The 24,078-nt window shown below is 48.2% G+C and overlaps 1 protein-coding gene and 1 pseudogene across 2 annotated transcripts; one reads left to right on the top strand and one right to left on the bottom strand.

Annotated features, from left to right (window-relative positions):
• The window catches only part of LOC141023235 (uncharacterized), a 142,136-nt pseudogene that overhangs the window by 102,506 nt on the left and 15,552 nt on the right, over nucleotides 1–24,078 (top strand).
• Nucleotides 2,683–4,556, bottom strand: LOC109734304 (probable jasmonic acid carboxyl methyltransferase 2). Of its 2 annotated transcripts, none has more exons than XM_020293512.3 (5): nucleotides 4,383–4,556; nucleotides 3,771–4,166; nucleotides 3,437–3,703; nucleotides 2,996–3,341; nucleotides 2,683–2,920 (listed from the first exon to the last, which is right to left on the bottom strand). In XM_020293512.3, exons 1-4 carry the CDS (start codon nucleotides 4,455–4,457, stop codon nucleotides 3,000–3,002), a joined length of 1,080 nt encoding a protein of 359 aa, XP_020149101.1. In that variant the 5' UTR covers nucleotides 4,458–4,556; the 3' UTR covers nucleotides 2,683–2,920; nucleotides 2,996–2,999. The 2 variants fall into 2 exon arrangements, with proteins under 2 accessions (XP_020149101.1, XP_020149102.1); XM_020293513.3 differs by having other exon boundaries at nucleotides 2,683–2,923.

Consider the following 24,078-nt stretch of genomic DNA (forward strand, 5'->3'; position numbering starts at 1 on the left):
CCTCACAGTCAAACCTAACATCTAAGACCTGAGGTCCCAACCAGGACGCCTACCGGGTATGGGCACCCACCAGTCCGGCGTGCTCTTCAACCAGGACCCCTGCCGGGTATGAGGCCGCCGCAGCCACGTACCATCAATCCATCTTCAGAGCTGTACTGTTGCATGAACCGTGCCAGGTCTCTCTCCCATCAATGCCGCCACGACGCCAGACAGCGCCACCATCCTGCGCTCGTCCATCATCACACGCCCACCGGCGAAACCCCCACTGCTCCATGCCGCTGAGAATCGCCGTTGTCAACGTGCCAGATGCCACGCCGCTCCTCCGACACGAACACCAAAAACAAGAAATGCCCTAAAGATACAAGGGGCACTCTGCACAACATGAAGCCGCCGCGAGCAGCTGCAGAGAACCAGCCGGCGCCCAAAGCCCCCACCTTCATGAGCCCACACCCGAGTCCTAGCTCCCCAGGCAACGCCTCCAAGGAGGAGATGACGCCCATGGCGCCACCGCTGCCCAATCCAGGCCGGATTTTGGGTTTTCACCCGGGAGAGGACCGGAGGTGGCAAGAATAAGGACCACGACACCGCCTTCAGGAAGGATGCGTCGCCCGAAGCCGACGCCGCTGTCGAGCCGAACTAGCCGGCCTAGGGTTTCCCCCGGTCCCAATCTGCACCACCATCCCCAGAAGCACCGGAACCAGCAGCATCCACCGGCCTCAAGCGCAAAGGGGAAGGAGCGGGAACGAGGGAGCAACAGGCCTCCAGATCTGGCGAGGACGAAGGCCCCCGAACTGCCGCCGCCAAGCGCCGACTCCCCACCACCTGAGCGGTCGAGGACGCCGGGCAGAGTCCCCGCGCACACCGTCCAGGGCGCGAACGGCGGCGCCGAACCAGCAGGGCCGCCGCGCCGTGGATCCGGATCTCCCCGAAGGGATGACGAAGGCCCCGCCGCCACCTTCCTCGGCAGCCGCGCGACGCATCGGGGGCTCCTCTGGTGGCGACGAGGAGGAGAGGAAGGGGAGGGGAGGCCGGCGGCGGCGGCTAGGGTTAGCCGCCCGTGTCGCCCCTGTTGGAGCGACGCGGGGGCGGGGGCGGGGACAAATGATTTAGCAAATCAATGTAGCAAACAGTTTGTGTTTCAATCATTTATTTATCTAATTTCTAGAGTATGTTGGTGCTTATGTATTTATATCGCTCGGGCAGATCACATCACCAATGTTAACCTTATAGTTTTTATGACAGAGAGGAGGACAAGCTGTACCATGGGGGTTGATAGGTTGAAACAGACGACGTGTGCTTGTGTGTGTGCGCCTCAGGGGGAGGGCCGTGTGATGTTTTCTTTTTGGAAGGGAGTCTTTGCTTCATATTTATTGGGTTGGGGGCATGTGATATTTTTTCCGGTTGCAACGCAGGGGCATGTTTGCTAGTTATGAATATTACACGGCGCAGAGCTACGTGTGAACAACCGCCAACCACCAGCAGTCAATGGCTGACCACCACAATTACACCGTGTGTGTGTGTGGTGTTGAAGGCACATGGCATTTGTGGATGGCGTATGGCTTACTACGTACGACCTCGTCGCGCCGCCGTGACCTTCGACGGGCACGTCCACGTGACACGGCTGTACACCATGTGTGCTGCGAGGACACACGGCTTAGTGTACGCCGAGTGGTTTGCTACGCCGCGTGTGTTTTGGCCTTGCCACGGCATACTTGGTTACGGCGAGTACCATGGATTCGCCGTGCGCCGCATGCCGGACCCAGAGTTTATAGCCTTATTCATCGGGTGAACGATAGAAAACTCTCGGCGTATGTTGGCACAAGCCATCTCCGTGCCGTCGTGATCGATGTCGGGCGTACCAGGTCTGGTCCTTGGAGAGTGTGGCCGTGCGTGTGTCTGGGCAAGGTCTAACCATTGTATGGGCATAGTCCGACTAGTGTCTGGCCAATGTATGAGCCGTGGCGGGTACGTGTGTGTGGCGCGAGGTGTGCGTGTGTGCGTGCGCTGCTCGCCGTGTTAGTAGGACTAGGTCATTGGCGAACCCGGCGGGGTGAGCGTGGAGATCTGTTGTGGGCTGGCCGCGTCGCACGCATATGGGCGTGCATAGTGGACGCGGCCAGAGCGGGCCAGATCGTGCGCCGGGTCTCGTAGGAGCGTGGGGGTCATGTCCCAGCGCAGGCTCGCGTACAAAGCCGCCGCCGTGATCGTTGTAACGGCATGGGTTGGAGTTTGTGCTCCGGGAAATAGCTGTGTGTGCAGTGGGGTGTTCGTGCGCCGGAAACCCATCGTGTCCACTGTGCCCTTCCCTTCTTCCTTCTTCCTCCTTGGTTCGTGTCAGATATAGTATAAAGCAACAGTTTACTCTTTCACGCTACAATGTTGACACGCATAATGACACTAGCTAGTGAGCACTATAATGGGAAGTTGGGCATGATTAGGCGGCCACGCCACGGCGGCAGCGGTTAGGATCGATACATACATCGGAGCAGACATTGGCGCGACATCGACGACGCATGCCAATCCTTATAGTATGCTCGTCGGAGCGGATGCGGCACAGAGAAATCTGATGTCCTTTGAGTGCCTTTTTAAATAAGAAGAGCATGAAGAAAATTAAGTGGGGAGCGGCTAGCTACATCTTTAGATGGAAAAATGACAAGCACATAGTTGAGCGAGGCTATCAGGGACGCAGAACCAAGATGGTGATAAAAGTAGTAGAAAACCATACATACACTGCCAAGCTTATTACAGTAAGGAGATGACATTTAGAAGTAGAACGCCCATGGATGCGCCCAGACTTGTAGAACTTAGGGAGACGATGGCCCATCAAAACTGCCCGAACGTTAGCTGAAGACGATGGCACATACACCTGGTTGAAGATCCGGATTAGCTAGGAAGCCTCCCTTGAACCGACCTGCCCAACCTACTGAGGGGCCATAAGGTTACTAGTTGGTCTCATAAAATGCAGCGTGTTTTGAAGAAATGAAGTGTCTCTTACCTGGTCATGCTTTCCTGAGGGATACGGCTACCGTAGTTCGCGGGTTTCTGGCATGTTCGTCTTGCAAGCTACCCTCCAAGCTCCAGCGTCGCTCCAAAGTCCGCACGAATTCATCCATGACTTGTCCAAAATGCAGGACTATTATTGGCTCAAATACGGCTCTGATCACATTCACAAACCTGCTTGGGACCACGAGTGCGCTGTCCGGACCGCTTGGAGGTTCGTTCACCTGCATCTCCGTGATTGAGAAAGAGCCCTCATCTTGGATGATCTCCCTCAGCTCTTTATCGGAAGGTTCATACACAGGCAGGTAGAAAGAGTCAAACTTTGCTTTGTCAATCACACCCTGTCAATCATACCATAAGATCAGGAGGTCAAATAATCAAGCTTTTGAAAGCTAATGATAAAATGTTGTGCTAGAAAAAAATCAAACAAATGTACCTCTAAGACCATGATGCTTAGATTCTGAGCTATGAACTCCCACAGGTGAGAGAATTTGGGGGTGATCACATCAGAATCTCTCCCGGCAAGGGAAACAACCATCCGGCCTCCTGGGATCAGTTCTTTGGCTCTCAGCTCCAGGAAACGTGTGAAATCTTTCCTGAACTGTTGTGCATAAGCTTCAATGACCATAGGGCGCCTTTGAAGCCTGATATGCTCATCAATGTCATACGCCGTGATCTGGTTCCTTGTTAGATCTTCTGGGGCCTGTAATTGTTTACAGAATCGACAAGTGTAACAACAAATAAGTAATTAAGCGGTTTTAAAGTCACACCTTTGAGATCCAATGCAGGCTGTTTGACGAGAAGACAAAATGCAAGGAGCCACTTGTGAAGAGCCTCTCGTAAAATGACCCCGGTAAAACACCAGTGATTACAATAGGCTCGCAGTTGCTATGACGGAGCGTGTCCAGGCTCTTCACCACCGTGTTGAAGTCGCTGCCAGGCAGGTCGTTGAGGAGCACACACACTTCCGGAGGTGGCTGTAAGAACCGAAGGCAGTGATTGTGGATTGTCTCGACGGCGACCGACACTAGAGCTATAGCGTTTGGACCAGAGGAGCACCCCAGGTCGGCAACCACCATCTTTGTCAGTAACAAGGTGCCGGTGCTGGTGCAGAAATCAACGATAGCCGCTTCTATCAGAGGCTTCAGCCTCTTCTGCTCTGCATTCTACAATCAACCGAGGTGCAGTTCTTCAGAAAAGGTAGTCCTGACAGTATGCTCATTCTTCTTCAAAATGTTACCACTTCATGGTCTTATTCTTGTTCAAAATGTTAGTTTACTTAGTAATATAAGCCATGTGTGAACAAATCCTCGACATAATTGTCTTCATAAACCAAGTGAAAAACAACATAGTGAGTTAATCTAGAGGAAAAATATATATACCTGAAGAGAGGAGTTGCGAGCATAACTTGTTTCCCCTTGACCTGGATTCATATGCACCATGAGCATGGAGGCCATTGCCAGGTTCTTGTAGTAGGAGTGATCTTACCACCAGACTATAGATATCAGCAGGGAACCAGATTATAGTACCGGGAAAGGCCAGGCTACACTTACGTGCGTACCTGCTACTCCTTATATATCCACACAGGCACAACATTGGGAGTCCATGATTTAGCAACGTTTAGTCCACACTGGCTATTTTTTCTACGTTGTATTATTGCAGCGTTGCTTCTGGGTAGCTGACAAATGCAAATGAATCAACGGAATTATTTTTCACACATTTTAACCCATCACTTTCCCCATATTTCACTGGCAATGGATCAACTGTACAACCATTCCGACGTTGATTTTCCACACATTTTGACAGTCGTCGTTATTGGGTTTCTGTAGTCTTGTTATCGAGTCCTTCCACCGTTCGCCGTGAATGCATACCTGCAACTGTATAGGTATATAACTCCATTGTTTTTAATATGACAACACAGTAGATACGACTTTGTCTCCATATATATCACTGTTATGAACACGAATGTACGTGGTTCCTCTAACGAAACGTGTCAAGCAGAAACAAACTTACTACCAACCCTACTGCAGGGTCAGGTTGAAAATAGTGCATTGTGCTCCAGATGATAATAACCCATTTTGATTTTTTTGGTTACGGCAAAAACCCACCCGCGTCGCTCAAGGGGTGACTCTTGTTCGCAAACCCTAGCAGCCACCCGAGCCCCCCCCCCCCCCCCCCCTCGCTCTCTGACTACCGCCAGAGGATGCCGGCAAGCAAAACAAGTCCAATGGTTGGCCGCGACGGGGCTCTCTCTTCCCGGTGCAAGAGGGACTGGTGGTGGCGGGCTCGTTGGGTGTTCCGGTGACGTGTGGGCATCGGCTCCGGTGCGTACCGCGTGGAGAGCGTGTGTCTGCGGGGTAGTGTTCGGAGGCCCATCTGGGATGGATCTGGGCACGGCGGGTCGGATGCGGCTCCGGGGCTGTTTGCCAACTTGCGGCTCTAGTGGCGGTGGATGGCCGAGGTTGGTGGTTCTCCTCCCTTCAGTGAGCTTCGGCGCGTCGTCTGCATCCCCTGTGCACAGGGAAGTGGACCTCTTCGGTCCATGTGCGCGGCGTGCAACTAGGTTTGCCCACTGAGTTTTGTGCTTGGCGGCACTGGACGGATGGCTATGGCTTCTCTAGGTGAGTACTTCGATGCAGTTGGGCTGGCTGTACAGATCCGGGTGAAAAGTCAGCAACGACCTTGTCAGTGCCGGCGAGAACGGCGTCCATGGACGTCATGTTCCTCCTTGAAGTTGTCACCACGGAGCTGTCGCATCTAACCATCTCATGTCTTGTGTCTCCGGTTGAAAACCCTAGTCAGGCGCTGCCGGATCAGATGGTGGTGGTGTCCTCCACATCATTCTCTCCTTGGAGACGTCATTTGTGGCGTCTTTGACGGTACCTATCCGGGACTGTATTGTTGAAGGGGGAATTTGGGCTCGTGGTGCTGCTGGCAGGTGAGTAGCTTGGGGCATGTGTTTGGTTGGTAGTGGTGGAGGAAGTGCTATGCCTCTGTGTGCGACGCTAACTTTTTTGGTCCCCTTACTTCATTGGTTGACTCTTCTCAAGGAAGTTCGTGTCAACAATGAAGTCTCAGCGAACGAGGTCCTTCGATGGCGCTTGCGATTCTTGTTTCCTTCAATACTGCGCAGGGTCGCACGTTTCGTGATGGCCGTCGATTACGATGGCAAGAGGAGATGCATCAATTGTCTCAGCGGAACATGGCCCTTCGGTTGCATCTTTGGAGTTCTCTGTCGCCAAAAGGCTTCGGTGGTGGGATGCCATTCGACAGGGTTGCGACTCTCCTAGGTCTTCATGGTAAAGTGTGATCGTTGATCAAGCGGGTGGCTTCTACCTCTTCATTGTCTCGATTTTGGGCGTCGTTTCGACTAACCCGAGCACACTCATCCTGCTCTTTTCAGTATATTGGAGTCGGGTGCTAAGTTGGTGGTGTGGCTTCGTGTAGCTCATTCCGGTTCTCTTCTTTGTTCCCATGTACTTTCTTGTGGGTATGTCATGTGCTATAACTTGTAGTCGTTGCATTGTATCTTGCTCTTGCTTTATGAATTGCTGCTGGCGCGTCCCTCACGAACCCTATGAATTATTTGACAATAATTTTAGTTCAAACCTAGACAACTTTCTACTCTACCCACCAATGGAGCACACACTAGAGTTCTAGGTCATCTGCTAACCATTTGCGCCAATGCACTTATGTTTTTCATTGCATTGTTAGGAGCTGGACGAGTCACCTTCAACTATAATGCATTATTAGAGGATAAGGACGAAAACACTCAGATGCCAATAAATTATTAGATAGTCACGTATCACCTCTCTGCATGCCGGCCCCATGCTGATATGATGTCAAACTCGGAACTATATATGACCTATTACATATTATTAAAATAAGAGACAAACTAGCCAAGGCATCATCTACATATATAGGTAAATATCTAATCCATTGGTTGTCAACTTTAACACTTTAGAGTGAACTGTTGGCTAGAATGTGGCCCGTTGGTAGAATACATAACCTTATGCCCTCCAGGGCGCACGATCAAGTCCGCATTTTGAAAACTACATTTTTCAGTATCATTCAAGCTTAGAAAAAAATATCGAGTGTTGCGGCACAGATGGCCCGACCGTGCAACCATCGGTGAGGTAGCTCAATGTGTTGAACAGGAAGCACTTTGCATACTCGCTGAGTTAAAAGTACTATCTTTCGACGCTAAAATCTATTAAAGTAGTAATATTTTCAGAACACGGCTGAAAAATACCCTAAAATTCTAAGATTTTCCTGATACAGGTTTTCCTGGCCCTAACCTCAAAAAACAAGAATCAAGAAAAAAAACCTTGAATGTAACCAACTGAGACTTGTTTATTTACGTGAAGTTTCAAATCTGGATTGCTAAAATAGACAATCAATTAATTAGACTTTTAAACATATGTGGATGAATATCTGGGCTTGTTTCTGTCTTATTATAGTAATTTATAATAGGTCTAATACAAAGTTCAGAGGGTGTTGGTGCAATAGCTATAATATAATTAATTGACATGATATCAGATGTGGAGACATGAAGGGAGGCAAGGCATGTCTATCTAATAATGTATCGACATCTGACGATGGTGTGATGTCTTCGTCTGTATCCTTTAATAATGGATTGTTATTGAAGGTGACTTCTCTAGATGCTAATATGCAATGAAAAACATGAAGGCATCGGCCAACTGGTGAGTAGATTATGTACAACTCTACTCATTTCATTGATGGGGTCGAGTACAAAGGTGTCTTGGTCTATACTAAAATTGAGTATTAAATAATTCAATCGGGTGCTACCATGCCTCATGCATGCATAGGTATGCGCACTGAAGAGAAGATGGTAAACCCGATCTAGTGTGTGTCGCATGGACCGAGTGGAAGTTAGAGCGTGAAGTTTTCAAGTGTTTGCTCAATAATAACCTATTTCTTCAAGAGAGCGAAGACTTGTAAATCTCCCGCCAAGGGAGATGTTAAACCAACCATAGCAGCCGGATGAGTTATTTGATAATTATATTCAGTACATACTAGGACACCTTTGTAATCTACCCACCAATGGAATACACACTAGAGTTCTAAATCATCTGCTCATCACTTTTTTGCCGATGCATCCATATTTGTCATTGCATTGCTAGGAATTAGAGGAGTCACCATCAACCACAGTGCATTATTAGATGATACAGACAAAAACATCACACCGCAATCAGCTGTCAATACATTATTAGATAAACACATCTCACCTCTATGCATACCCCTCACAATATAATATTAATTAAATATATATGAGCTAGTGCACCATCTTACTCGGAACTATATATAAGACCTATTGTATATTATTAAAATAAGAGACAAACTAGCCAATGTATTTATCTACATATGTTAAAATATCTAATCACTAGTGCAGAACCTGGCTTTAGCGCCGGTTCGTAAGGGCCTTTAGTGCCGGTTCCACAACCGGCACTAAATAGTGGGGACTAAAGGTCCCCCCTCCCTTTAGTACCGGTTCATCACGAACCGGCGCTAAAACGCTACCACGTGGCACGAGCCAGGCTCGGGTGCGTGCAGGACTTTAGTACCGGTCGGTAACACCAACCGGTACTAAATGTTTGGGGGGTGTTTTGGTATTATTTTTTATTTTTCCTTTAATTTTGTGTTTTCAATTTAATTTAGTGATTATTTTAGTTGTTAAATCATTAGGTGAATGTACCGCAGATTAGTTTTGACTCGATGCATGTGGATACTAGCTAGCTAATTAATTGATCAAGTATATGCAATATCCATATTATACTTGATCACCTATAATTAAGTGATCAAGTATGGATATGGCATATAGTTGATCACTTAGCTAGGATGCATCCAGCTTAAACTAATCTGCGGTTTCTTTCATAAATGATATAATAACTCATCATCATCATATTAATATAAAAACTCTTGCATCATATCATCAACAACAGTATACTAGCTAGCTAAAAATCATCATAGTCGTCATTACCACTGTTTAATCATCATAGTCATTACCGCTATCTAATCACCACCAACACTAGCTTAAAGAAAAAACATTCACTTGTACCAGATGCAAAGATATCATCGAGTTCAACATGGTCATCATATTATAAGCGTTCAAAACACCACAAAAGCAAATCACCCTTCGAGATTAAGTTCAGGACGAAGAACACGGACATGAGAGGACAAAAGTACTAAGAGCATGAAGTAGCTAAATCACTCCTGCTGCTCTCTCTCAAGTAAAATAGCATAGAACATGTATAGCTCTCCTGATTCATCATACTAGAGCATGCAGATGAACCTGTCTCCTAATCGTGGGCTGCGCTTCTCATTGCTGCCCCCTAGTACTTCTCTACTGGGATCGTTAACAATTTTGCGCCAATCTTTCACTATTAAGCATTCATCGCTATTAGAAATCCTGAATGCACTCATGTGCAATGTAGGATATCTTCGCCGTAAGCTAACCATTGACATGTGACCTTTAGTCTCGATCCACTGAGGCACAACTGTCATCGGGAGTCCCTGTTAAAGAACATCATATAGTAATTAATATACTTAGCAATGAAAGCTTAGCAAAAAGATAATGTATGCAAAAGATGCACTGAGGACAAATAGTAAAAATCTTACCATCTTTCGTAAATAGATGTGACCGTAGTTCAATACGATCACTATTGGTCGCACATTTTGAGTTCTAACATTTCTAAGTGCAGGAAGAAAATTTGTCTTGACAGTATGAAGATCCTCAAGCCATGAAACGTAATGACTTACCGGTGCTAAAGGTTCGCCACGAACCGGTAATAAAGAGCTCCTCCCGCCTAGCCGTTGGAACCGGCACTAATGGACACATTAGTGCCGGCTCAAAATCAAACCGGCACTAATGCGCTTCACATTTGACCCTCTTTCTACTAGTGAATCCATTTGTTGTCAATTTTAACGTTTTTATATTTAACTGTTGGGGTAAATAAACATGTCTCGGTTTATTGCAAGCAAGTTTTCTTCATTCTGTTTTTTGGAGTTGGGCCCGAATGTGGCTTGTTGGTAGAACACGTACATATGTTCTCCAAGGCTCAGAATCGGGTCCCGTTTTGAAGACTATATTTGTTTTAGCAATAGTCAAGATTGGAAAATTAAAATTGCAGGCGTTGCGGAACAGATGGCTCGAATGCCAGACCATCCGTGAGATAGCTCAGTATGTTGAACATGAAGCACATTGCATACACGCTGATTTAAAAGCACTATCCTTGGACGCTAGTACTTATTGAATTAGAAATTCATTTAAAAATTTCAAGTGAAAAATATCAAAAAATTGGAAGATTTACCAGTAATAGGTTTTCCTCGCTCTACCACCAAAAAACCGGAATCAAGAAAAAAAACCTTGAAAGTAACCAACTAAGACGTGTTTATTTACACGAAGTTTTAAATCTGGATCGTTCAAATAGACAATCAATGGATTAAATATTTTAACCTATGTGGATGAGTGTGTTGTCTTGTTTGTCTCTTATTTTAGTTATATATAATAGGTGTAATATATAGTTCTGGGTGTGTTGGTACAATAGCTATAATATAATTAATTGAAATGATATCATGAGTGGGAACATGCAGGCAAGCAAGCGGGACATGTATCGACATCTGACCACAGTGTGACGTCTTCGTCTGTATCCTCTAATAATGCATTGTTGTTGAAGGTGACTCCTCTAACAGCTAATATTCGACGAAAAACATGAATGCATTCGCGCAGCTGGTGAGTAGATATGACGCCGGGTAATTAAGCTACAGTAATCCTCTGCTAATGAAGCCACGTCATCACTTTACTGTTGCTAATCCTTGCTTGATTCAAATCTTAATTTAAATTCAAATTCAAATTTAAGTCCAAAATTCAAAGTTCACAAACATGGAAACTAAAATGTTGATCATGTGACAAATATTCACTTCTTAATTTTGGTGGTGACCCAACATTTTGTAAAGTGTTTTAGTGCGCTAACATAAAATAAAACAGTAAAAGAAAACAGAAAAGGTTAAAGTTAAAATGTGAGAAAGAAAGAAAGAGAGAGCCCCCCAATTGGGCCTCGGCCCAGCAGGCTGCCAGGCCGCCAGGCCAGCCCAACCGTGCCCTCTACTAACCTCCCACGGGTCCCCGAAATCCTAGCGTCACCCCACTCCCCCCCCCTCACGCGATCCCCTCTCCACACGATCTCCCCCACGCCTCTTCCCCCCCCGATCTGGATCGGGGCTCGACCCTGACTGCCCCCGTCGCCGCATCGGCAACGACGCCGTCGCTAGACCTCTTCCCTGTCGCCGCCCGTCGCTTGCCGGACGCCTCGCCTTCCTCCCCGAAGACCGCCACTACCCCCTGGCGTCTCCCCGGCTTCGCCGCTCGCTATCGTCGGACCCCGGCGCCTTCGCCACCTCGTCGGCGTCGCCTCCCCGCCTCTCCATCGCCGGCCACCCCGAGCTTCCCTGAGCCCGCTGCCCTGTGACCTACGTTCCCCTCGTGAGCGCCCCCCCTTTTTCCCCTTTTGCCCCTCACCGGATCCGGCCCTTGCACGCGCTCACCACGCCCGCGCCTCCCCGCTAGCCCAGCTGCGCCCCGCGCCGTCCCGCTCAGGCCATGGCCTCGCCTCCCCGCGCGTTGCGCTTGCCGGCCGCGTCCTGGCCGTGCCCGCCGTTGCTAGCCGGCGCTGTCCACACGCGCGACGCCGCGCCCGGCGCTACTCGCTGCTCCCCGCGCCGCCGCCTGCTGCAGCTCTGCCGGCCGCGCCCGCCTCAGCCCGCGCCTGCCGACCTCCTCCTCTCAGCGCCGCCGTCGCCCTCATGCGCCGGGTCCGCCCACTGCCCCGCTGCGATACTCGGGGCCGCCAACGGCCACGCCCGCAAGCCCTGTCGGGCTGCGCCCGCCCCGTAGCACGCGCCCGTTAGCCCGATTGGCCACATGGGCCTGTGACAGTGGGCCTGCTCCTAAAAACGAAAATAAAAGGGTTCTAAAAATAATAATAATAATTAAAATAATTAATTAATCATGTTAATTAACCTATTTAACTATTAACTAATTAGACTGTTAATTAGTATCAGTCTATGACAGAATGGCCCCACGCGTCAGTTTGACCAAGTCAACTAACTGTTGACTGCCGACATCACCCTGATGTCATGCTGACGTCATAATGGCTTTTCCTAATTAATTTAATTCTGTTAATTCTAAAAATGTTTTAAAACTATGAAAAATTAATATAAAATAATCCGTAGCCCGGATGAAAATACTTTGTGCATGAAACTTGCTCAGAACAACGAGACGAATCCGGTTACGCAGGCCGTTCGTCCGCCAAACATCCCTAGCATAGCAACCATGCAACTTTCCCCCTCGGTTTCATCTATCTGAAAAATGCCAAACTTCGGGAAAACTTTCCCGGATGTTTCCCCCCTTCGCCGGTATTGTGTAGCACCGCGTTAGAACACGTCTAGCTCTGCCTGTTGTCCTGTTATGCTCTTGCTTTTTATGTATTTACTATTTCTTCCCCCTCTTCTCTCCGGTAGCCCCGAGACCGCTGTTGATGCCGCTGTGATCGACTACGTCGACGATGAACCCTTCTTCCCTTTCATCGGAGCTTCCAGGCAAGCCCCCCCTTTGATCAGCCCGATATCGCCCATTCCATTCTCTCATGCTTGCATTAGATTTTGCTACTGTATTTGATTGCTCCTATTCTAATGCATAGCCTGCTTTTGTAACTTGCTTATTGTTACCTACCTGCTTATCCTAAACTGCTTAGTATAGGTTGGATAGTGATCAATCAGTGTCCCCCACCTTGTCCTTGTTGCCCCTACTTCATCATCGACGAGTCGATCAACGTGATCGACGACCAGAGCCCGACACCTCACATCACATCACGCCCCTTTTGTTGCTCGACTCTGCAGAACTACTATCGAGTGCCGAGGGTGATCCCTCATAACGCACTCCTGATGATAATTCTGTAGTGTAGCTATTCGGTCGTGGTCATCGAGGGTGATTTCCTCTTTCACCATTCCCGATACGGCTCTGTCGTGCAACATCTCAAGTGTGAACCTCGAGGGTGGTCCCTCTTACGTTCACCTTGATGATTACATTGAGTGGAATCCACCGGGGGTGATTCCTCGGGTTTTCCCCTTGATGTCTGGACACACGGTTACCTTGACTTTACTTGAGACCCTTGGGAAAGTCGGGCAGGCCCGGAGAGCACCCGCAAGATGGTTACAAGGCACGGCCGGGCAGGCAGGCCGTCCCCGAGTGGGCTGGGCTAGCCCTTGCCGTATTTCCTCGACACGGGGCGACGGGGTCACATTATCGTGAGTCTCTGCTCGTCTCCGCAAGCTAATAACACACTATGTTTTGGGTATTTGTTCTGAGTTGGGCTTTGGCCTTTACGCACTAACCACCACGCGAGAATAGTTATGGGCCTCAATGACGTAGTATCAGCCGGAGCTTTGTCAGACGTCCAATTCAGCATTGCGGCACGGCTGGGCCGGCACCATCCATGTAGAGGTGGAGCCTGGACCCGCCCTGCTTGCAACGACCCGGAGTGCAACGGGCGATGGGCCCAGACCACAGACTGCTTAGGATGTAGACCGCCGGGGACCTCTCTGCTGATCCTAGGTAGGGCTACGACGTGTTGATCTTCCGAGGTCGGGCATTGACCCCAGAAAGGTGTGTCCGGCCAGAGTGATCGAGCCTGTTGGAAAACATGGTGGACCCCTGCAAGGAAGATTATCTATTAATAGCCGTGTCCACGATAACGGACGTTCAGACTTATATCCTGATCTTTTACAACTACAAATGGATACTTGAGATATGTGGCTCCGGGATTGCTTCCTCGCAGGGAGTCGAGGAAGGATCTCTGGGCGTTAATGTTACAACATGCTTGTTAATTATAAATTGCTATTCTTTACTCTTCCACATGCTGCAAACGCTTGGAGCTGCTTGAAGATGCTAGTCTTTGATATGCTAGGCCTTCCCCCCTATTCTGGCATTTTGCAGTTCAGTCCACAGATACAACCCTTCCATTTAATACCAATGCATACTTAGTATAGATCTGATGCTTGCGAGTACTTTGGATGAGTACTCACGGTTGCTTTGCTTCCCCTTTTACCCTTCTTTCTTATTTGTGGTTGTTGCAACCAGATGGTGGATCCCTGGAGCCAGATACCACCGCCGACGGATACTACTACATGGAGGCCACTGAAGACCAGGAGTAGTTAGGAGGTCCCAGGCAGGAGGCCTTGCCTCTTCGATCGTGTTGCTTTTGTGCTAGCCTTCTTAAGGCATCCTTGTCTAACTTATGTCTGTACTCAGATATTGTTGCTTCCGCTAACTCTTGTGTATCGAGCTTGTATTCGAGCCCTCGAGGCCCCTGGCTTGTAATATGAAGCTTGTATTATTTCATTTTATGTCTAGAGTTGTGTTGTGATATCTTCCCGTGAGTCCCTGATCTTAATCGTACACATTTGCGTGTATGATTAGTGTACGATCGAATTGGGGGCGTCACAGTAGATGATCTAGAACTCGACCGTGAATTTGATTGGTAGCTAGAGTACAAAGTTCTCTTGGTCCGTACTAAAATTGAATACTTCAAGTGTGTGCTCAACATAACGTATCTCGTCAATAAAGTTAAGACATGGAAATCTCTTTCCCAGCGAGTTGTTAAACCAATCATAAAAGACAAATGAATTATTAGATACTCATTTTTATTGCAGACTTAGACACCTTTCTACTCTACCCACCAATGAAACCGACACTAGAGTTCTAGATCATGTGCTCACCAAGTTTGTTAATGCATTTATGTTCTTCATTGCATTATTAGGACATGGAGGAGTCACCTTCAACTACAATGTATTATTAGAGGTTAAGGATGAAAACATGAAGACCGCACTCAGATGTCAATACATTATTTGATAGACACGTCTCACCTCTTTGCCTGCACCCATGCATATATCATGTTAATTAATTATATATGCGCTATTGCATCAACAAACTTGGAACTACATATAAGACCCAATATATATTCATCTACATAGGTTAAAATATCTAATCCATTGATTACCAATTTTAACAGTTTAGATTTAACTGTTGGCGTAATAAACATGTCTCTGTTGGTTAAAAACAAGGTTTTTATTCCGTTTTTGGTGGTTGGTCCAGAATGTGGCTTGTTAGTACAACATGTAACCCTGCGTCCTCCATGACACACAATAGCGAGCCTTGCGGCACAGATGGCTCGACTGGGCAACCATCAGTGAGATAGCTCAACGTGTTGAATAGGTAGCACTTTGCATACTCAGTGAGTTAAAAGTACTATCTTTCGACGCTACAATTTATTGAATACGTAATTTATTGAAAATTTGGGTGCAAAATATCCGAAAATTCTGTGATATTCCCGATACAGGTTTTCTTGGCCTACCACCAAAAAACAAGAATGAGGAAAAAACCTTGAATGTAACGAACTGAGACATGTTTATTTACGTGAAGTTTTAAATCTGGATCGTTAAAATAGACAATTAATGGATTAGACATTTTGACCTATGTGGATGAATGTGTTTTGTTTGTTTGTGTCTTATTTTATTGATATATAATAGGTGTAAGATATAGTTCATAGGGTGTTGGTGCAATAGCTATAATATAATTAATTAACATGATCTCAGATGTGGAGACATGCATGGTGGCGAGGCATGTGTATCTAATAATGTATCAACATCTGACGACGGTGTGATGTTTTCGCCTGTAACCACTAATAATGCATTGTTATTGAAGGTGACTTCTTTAGACGCTAATATGCAATGAAAAACATGAAGGCGTCGGTGCACCATTGAGTAGATTATCTAGAACTCTACTGTGAGTTCCATTGGTCGGTAGAGTACAAATGTGTCATTGTCTGTACTATAATTGAGTATCAAATAATTCTATCAGCTCCTAACATGCCTCATGCATGCATATGTGTCGAGGTACAAAATTCTATGGTACTGGAAAAGGCCCCTTTGTGGTTCGGGTGAGGGGATCACTGAGAACAAAGAGCAGATCCAGCAGAAGTCACACAAGTTTAATCAGGTTCGGTCTGCCATGAGGCATAAATCCCTACTCCTGCTTTGGTGGATTGATGTCTGGAGCTCAAACAACATCAGTGCGCATCTTGCTGGCAAGGTGCGCGGGAAGTTCAGCTACGTAGTGCCATTGAGCAGGGTTTTGCCCTTTGTAAATGTAGCCACGTGCCTCCTTTTAGAGACCAAGGGGTCTCCAAAATGGCAAAAGAGTAATTACATCAAGTGAATAGTGGCTACAGTGCCAAATACCTAACTCTGCCGAATTATGACAAAAGCATTTATCACGTCGTTAGGTGTCGCATTGGGGTGAAAGCCTGGCAAAGGCACCTCTTCTTCTGTGCCGTCAGCCTTCTACGCATGTCAATAAAGTTGATCTTCAGCGGCGAGCTGACACCTGCCCCGACAAGCCACACCTAAATACCTGCCCGCTCGACACCTGTTGACAAGTAACTAGCTGGTCGCTGAGGTGGAGCGGTGGAAAGGCAATGGGAGCATGCTGGCACAGAGCTTGTCGGATCTTTCACTTGCCGGTGTAGAGCTTCCCTGCAACTAGGATCTTGATCTTCAGTACTACTTTAGTAATTCTTGATCATCTGCCTGGAGGTCTTCTTCGTGTTTTAACAACCAACTCTTGAGTGTTTGATACAGTAATCCTCCTACAATCCCTTGCCTATGGGAAAAATTCTATTGTATGTGCATAAGTTAGGGTATGGAAACACCCATGTTTTTATAGACTGACAGGATCCCTTGGGCCTGGGCCACGCATGCATGGAGAGTGTTGTTGGGCTAGGCCCAAAAGCTTGCACAAACACACGTGGCGAAAAATTACATTTGTAATGATGGCTTTTACTGCACACCCATGACATGCATCCAGAATCCAGAAATAAGCACATTGGGAGATCATAAGCGTCCTCAGAGTTTAGCGAGTCTCGGCCATTGGATCGGTTTTTTGATGCGTTGTGGACCGTTTGATCTCGCTCCTAGCAGCCCTCGTCCGTCGGATCTAGATCGTCTACTGCTACAATGAACAGTCTACATTCCGTGCGGCTTGTCGGCGCGGCCAAGCGGGTAAATATCTTCTGCCACCGCTAGTAATTACCACGGCCCGACGAGGGCATTTTTGGTTTTTCATGTCTTTGCACTGTGCGTGGTGGACCCAGGTGGGGGCGGGTGGCTGGCTTGCCCTTGCGTGATCCCCATTCGCCTCCTTCTATCCGCAATTCCTCTCCTCTCGCCGCCACCGCCGCCCCGTCCTCCTTGATTTGCCGCCGCGTTCTTCAGGTGGCTTTCCTCTCGCTTGCTGATGACGCTCCTGCAGCCGCCTCTCGCGCTACTGCTGCCAAGACGAGGCCGCTGTCGAGCTTGCCCCTCGCCATCCCTGGGAGGGCATCGACGAGCTCGGTGAGTGCCAAGCGGTCATCCTCGCGTCGACCTGCCCCTCCCGGTGCGCTTGGCAGCCCGATGACTCTAGCGTGGTGTCCATGTTGGCACGCGGTGGGCTCAAGTGGCCCTTCCCGCCGCCTGGCCGGCAAGCACATCCGCGCGCTCATGGGGCGGGGGCACGGCCCTGCCAAGCCCAATGAGGCATCCATCCCCGAGGGCGGCGAGCCGAAGCTGGGCATGGACAAGGGATTCAGCTTCTGCAAGCACTTCTTTGGCAAGTACGAGCTCGGTGAGGAGGCCAGTTGCATTCACTTCGGATACACCTACGCCGCCAAGGCCAAGAAGGGCGAGCACAAGGGCCAGGACGTCGCCGTCAAGGTCATCCCCAAGGCCAAGGTCCGATACTCCTCCTCTCGCCATTGCCATGCCCTCTCATTCTCGACTTGCTTGCTGCCATTCAGTCTCTTGCTGTTTATGTTCAGTTGCATACTCTGCATTTTTACACTTCCTTTTCTACCCGTGATTGGGTATCAGGCATGTCCGTCTGAATGATCACTAGTAGAAAAACGGCCATTTGTCCCAGTTCGTAAGGCCCATTTGTCCCGGTTTTTGAACCGGGATTAAAGGGTCATTACTAAATCCCTAGGCCTTTAGTCCCGGTTCTTACACGGACCGGGACAGATGGGCCTCCACGTGGCCGGTGCGGCGAGCCCAGGCAGGAGGGCCTTTGGTAATAAAATAAAATTGTGAATATTATTGCTTACGCACTTCATATTGTTCGTCGGAGTAGCCCCGCTCACAGGTCATGTAGCGGATGGACTCGCAAACGTAGTATCCACAGTAATTATTCCCGGGTTCCTGCCACAACCACTTTACAAGAAATAGAGGTCAATCAAACTGATAAGCAAGCATGCTAAATGGTATTGATGAAACTAGCGCTTGAATCACTAGGAGATGCGCAAAACATGCTACTATAGTACTTACTTTCGGGTGTTTAAATTGCAGCTTCTTCGGCAGTCCCGGAGATTTTTTGGTGAATTTTCTCCAAACCCTGCCAACAAAGAAAACAATTACTTGATATTAGGAAATGAACAAAGTTGCTGATATGGTGGATAACGATCGATTTAACTTACTTCTCGAGCATTTGAGTCATGTCCGCATAGTCCTGGGGATCTTTTTGTCTCGAGTCTAAGACGGTTACTACTCCCTGCTCAAGCTTAATCTCTAGGAGAATATAGTGGAAGCTGCGCACGCATGCATAAGTCATCAATTACATTACTATAACCTGGACTAATAAGGGAAACCGAATATGCACAACACAGTAACACTCACTTGAAGTTGTAAGGAAAGAGTATTATATCTTTGTTTTCATTTATTACCAACGATCGTAGCAAGTTGGCCTCGGTATTTTCGGCATGATATTTAACCGCAGTTGCATCTATGAGATTTGTGTTAATGAATCCAATATCACTGATTTGTCTTTTCTTCAACTCGGCGATCTTCAATCTGCATAATATAGTGAGGATAGTTATAAATACATGCAATGAAAGAGCTGACCTATATAGAGAGACTTAATGACAGAAGTAGTACTACTTACAGACAGTAGCAAGTGATCATTGATTTATCGAGGGCCTTTTGATTGAAAAACTGGAAGAACTCCTCAAATGGAACATTCAACAGTTCAATTCCAACGAGGTCATGCTCCGGTTTAACTCTCAGGGTCAAAGTATTCGTCCCCCCAGACTCTCTGCAGGGTATGGAATCTTCGCATCATTGTTGTTAGAGATCTTTCATCTTTGACGAGAGGCTTCCCGTAATGGTATTTGTGTTCGTCCACCTCCAAGATATCATAATGTACATCGTCGGGCAGGTAATCTCCAAGATTGCTATAACCGGGCACCATCCTCGGATCATTAGCGACGATGTCGCTAGACACCTTGAGCGGGGGGCACGATTGGTTCGATTGTTCGCCGAGCTGGGCAATTTTTTTCCCAGCTCGTCGTTCTTTTAACCTTTGATCACTGACAGTATTTCCCGACCGCTCCGCTTCGGCAAATGTCTTTGCAAGAATGCGCTCATAGTTTCCTCTCGGCGGAGACTTTGGTGGTTTTGTCAGGGCAGCCAGAGTGCGCTTCGCTTTCAGCCGATCTACCTTCTCCTCCGGAGGTGGATGTTTATTTGCTTTCACCCCTTCAAAGAAGTTCGTCACTTCGGCTCGCACGATCTTCGTGGTTTCCTCCTCGGTCCTCTCGTATGGTAACTTCTCTGTAGTCTTCAGAGAAGGACCGAATCTGTATTGCCTCCCGCCTCTGGCTGTACTGCTAGACACCGGCAGAGCAGACGGAGCAGCTGCGTCTGTCTTCTTTCCTTGCTTACGAGGAGGAAGAGAAGGACTACGACGCGCCGGAGCAGCCGGAGCGGCGCCGGGTCTCTTCCGCCCTTGCTGACGAGGCGGAGAAGGAGGAGGCTGGCTGCTCTGGCGCGCCGGCGCAGGCGGAGAAGGAGGCGGAGTGCCGCCACGCGCCGGAGAAGGAGGCTGAGTGCCCTGATCACTCGCCGGAAGAGGAGGCAGAGTGCCGCCACGCGCTGGAGAAGGAGGGTGAGTGCCCTGATCACTCGCCGGAAGAGGAGGCAGAGTGCCGCCACGCGCCGGAGAAGGAGGCTGAGTGCCCTGATCACTCGCCGGAGGAGGAGGCGGAGTGCCGCCACGCGCCGGAGAAGGAGGCTGAGTGCCCTGATCACTCGCCGGAGGAGGACGCGGAGGAGGAGGCGGAGTGCCCTTACTCGCCGTAGGTGTCCAATTCGGAAGGTTGATGAGCTCCTTCTGCCATAGGCATGGAGTCTTCAGAGCAGAACCCAGCCGAGTGTTCCCTTCACCGGTAGGGTGGTAAAGCCGGAGGTCCTCAAATCCCTCTGTTATTTCATCCACCATCACCCTAGCATATCCTTCTGGAATCGGCCGGCAGTGGTAGGTTGCGCCGGGTTCAGGAGGTAAAACAGAGCCAACAGCCGCCTTGACTTTGAAGTTCTGCCATTGCGTCATAAGGTGGCAATGTTGAGACTCCGTGATAGCATCCACGGGGTAGCTAGCAGGAGCCGTCAAGACATGCTCCGGCTGAAGCAGCTCGGTGGACGCCACGCTGCTTCTCCGCTGAGATGGCGGGGTAGCTTCGGGGGTAGTTTCGGCATGTCGATTGCCGTCTCGTTCCTCTAGCGCTTGAACGCTTTCGTGCAGCTTCTGAATTTGGGCCTGCTCCACTTTTTTCCTCCTCTCCTGGCTTTTGTAACCGCCTGCGTCCGGAAAACCAGCCTTCCACGGAACGGAGCCTGGCGTGCCTCGTCTCCGTCCAGGGTGCTCAGGATTCCCGAGGGCCATTGAGAGCTCGTCGTTCTCTCTATCTGGAACGAACGTCCCTTCCTGCGATGCATTGATATACTGCTGAAGCCTCTTGACTGGTATTCTCAAAAGCTCGTCCGTCCAAACGCACCTCCTTGATACAGGGTCCAATTTTCCGCCAGCCCCGAAGAACCAAGTGCGGCAACAGTCTGGCCAGTTCATTGTCTGTGGTTCGATCCCTTTATCAAGCAGATCATTCTCAGCCTTGCCCCACTTAGGCCGAGCTTTGAGGTAGCCACCTGACCCCGTGCGATGGTGAAGCTTCTTCTTCGCAGCATTCTTCTTGTTTGTTGCTGACATCTTCTTACTCTTTTCCGATGTCTTGTGGGCCACAAATGCGGGCCAGTGATCTCTGATCTTTTCATACCGGCCGATGAATTCCGGTGTCTCTTCTTTGTCGACAAATGTTTTCAGCTCATTCTTCCACCTCGTGAATAGGTCAGCCATCTTCTTAAGAGCATGACACTTGATTAATTGCTCTTTAACTGGCTTCTCCGGATCCTCCTCTAGCGGTAGGGTGAAATTTGCCTTCAACTCAGTCCAAAGATCATCTTTCTGCATATCATTGACATAAGACACCTCAGGGTCTTCCTTCTTAGGCTTATACCATTGGTGGATGCTAATCGGGATCTTGTCCCTAACTAGAACCCCGCACTGAGCAGCAAATGCATCCTTTGTCCGGATGGGTTCAATCGGTTGGCCGTCGCGCGCGATTGCTGTGATCTCAAACCTTTCATCCGAGCACAACCTTCTCTTCGGGCCTCGTCTCTTTACCGAAGTTGTGCTCGATCCGGAGGGCTAGAAAAAAATAAGAAAGATGAGAGTTAATTAATATGTGTACATACCAAAACAATGAATGCATCAATTAGCTAGTCAACACAGGCTTAAATAATATATTTACCTGGCCGGACTCTGTTCGGTCACCGGAGCCGTCACCACGGGCTCCTTCTTGCACCAGCATTGGGTCACCGGAGCCATCATAATCATGTCTTTCCTCCTCCACTCTTCGATCACCGTAGCCTGCTTCTTCACCCTGTTCTTCCAGACCATCATTGTCGTTAAGATACGAAAAGATATCACCTCCGGCTAAGATTATGTCCCCCAACACCTCTTCTGCTTGCTCGTCTCGTCCGTGCGCCATTGTTTCTGCAAATATTACAACATGGCAATTATTACACAAACATGACAGCAGGTGGATATATTAGTGCAAACGTAGACCTAGCTTATTCTGGGTTTGGGGTGGCCTCGGCAACGCTTCATGGGTAGGGGCGCGGCGGGAGGGGGTAGGAGACCGACATCGTTTTTTTTTCTAGGGTTTGGGTGTCCTCGAGAGTTTTGGTCGAGCGAGAGGGCTGGGGGGTGCTCCCGTGGTATAATTTATCATGGTCGAGAGGGGGTATAAATATCGCCATTATGTCGAAGTTATCTGGGAGGGAGTTATATATATCGACAACGACGACATACATAAATGGGAAAATAATGTTATCGGGGAGGGGGTATATCGACAACGACATACCCGATAAAAAATAAGAAGGCGAAGAAGAAATAAAAAGAGGAGAAGAAGAAAGGAATAGATCAAAGAAAAAAATAAGAAAAAAAAAGAGGAGAAGAAGAAAGGAATAGAGGAGAAGAAGAAAAAATAGAATATCTGTTTTTTCTTCTTCTCCTCTTTTCCTTTCTTCTTCTCCTCTTCTTTTTCTTCTTTTTTCCTCTTCTTATTTATTTCTCCTCTTCTTCCTCTCCTCTTCTTCTCCTTTCTTCCTCTTCTTATTTTCGTTTTTCCTCTCCTTATTTTTCTTCTTCTTCCTTTCCTAGCAAGATATATAAAACTTTTCTAAAAATGTAACTTTTGCATATATAAAACTTTTACATGGATCATCATTTCTCATATATATCCATCTATATCCACATACATATATAAATGGAAAAAAAATATTCTATGAAAAAAAATACATATATACTTGGTAAATATTCTATGAACATCGTTTCTCATATATATCAATGCATACATCCATGGATCATCATTGCTCATATATCCATAGTCCTATATAAAAACTTTCTGTATATGAACAAAAAACTTTCTATGAGCAAAAAGACATTTTTGACATATTTAGCACATTCTAAATTTTCCTAACTCTTTTACAACCACAAAAATTACTCCAACTTCATGACAGTACCCACACTCCATTTCACCAAAAACCTTCTGATCTATAGTTCAAAATTTTCAAATTTCATTCAAATGAAATTTGAACCAGATTCAAATTCCTTGCTGAAAACCTATTCAAATTCCTTTCTAAAAATCTAACTTTTGCATATATGTATTTTTAAAACATCATTATAGTTGAAAAAATACATACATACATACAAAAAACATGTAAAAAATACATACATACATATATGAACATACATAAAAAAATACATATATCTAAAAAATACATCGGGGCAGAAGCGGCGCGCGGCAACGACGTCGGGCGAGGGCGCGGCGACGGCGAGGGCACGGGCGACGGCGACGACGGGCGCGGGAGACGGCGAGGGCGCGGGGCAGGGGCGGCGCGCGTCGGGCAGGGACGGCGCGCGGCGACGACGTCGGGTGAGGGCGCGGGCGACGGCGACGACAGGCGCGGGCGACGGCGATGGCAGGGGTGGCGGGTGGCGTCGGGGCAGCCTGGCGGTGTCGATGTCGTCGAGGGGTCGTCAGGGGCAACTGCGAGATGAAGATGAAAATTTTCACAAGTGTTGGTTATATACCCAGAGCTTTGGTCCCGGTTCGTGGCACCAACCGGGACCAATGCCCCCCTTTAGTCCCTGTTGGTGCCACCAACCGGGACCAAAGGTCTCTTTTCAGCAGCCCAAACGGCGGGAAGCAGCGGCCTTTGGTCCCGATTGGTGGCACCAACCGGGACTAAAGGGGGGCCATTGGTTCCGGTTGGTGCCACGAACCGGCACCAAAGGTGTGCATTGGTCCCGGTTCGTGGCACCAACCGGGACCAATGTCCTGCGCCTGCCAAAGCCGCGGTGCGGTGGGATGTTTAGTCCCACCTCGCTAGCCGAGGAGCGGCAGGAGCTGTTTATAAGCCCTGCCCCGCCATCTCCATTGAACTCCTCTGAACTGTAGGCCTTTGGGCCTAATCTTGCACTGCTATGCATGTGGGCCTGCTGGGCCTTCTGCGGGCCTGAATCCTGGCCCATTGATGGGTTTCTAGTCGTATTCAGGCCGTGGTGGCCTAGTA

The sequence above is a fragment of the Aegilops tauschii genome, chromosome 5 (genome assembly GCF_002575655.3).
Source record: "Aegilops tauschii subsp. strangulata cultivar AL8/78 chromosome 5, Aet v6.0, whole genome shotgun sequence".
Classification (NCBI taxonomy): domain Eukaryota; kingdom Viridiplantae; phylum Streptophyta; class Magnoliopsida; order Poales; family Poaceae; genus Aegilops; species Aegilops tauschii.

Coding starts and splice junctions, on each gene's coding strand:
- LOC109734304 (XM_020293512.3), bottom strand. CDS start 4,457: ATGGCCTCCATGCTCATGGTGCATATGAATCCAGGTCAAGGGGAAACA. Junction 4,167..4,382: donor CTCGCAACTCCTCTCTTCAG/GTATATATATTT, acceptor GGTTGATTGTAG/AATGCAGAGCAGAAGAGGCT. Junction 3,342..3,436: donor TAAGCATCATGGTCTTAGAG/GTACATTTGTTT, acceptor TATGATTGACAG/GGTGTGATTGACAAAGCAAA.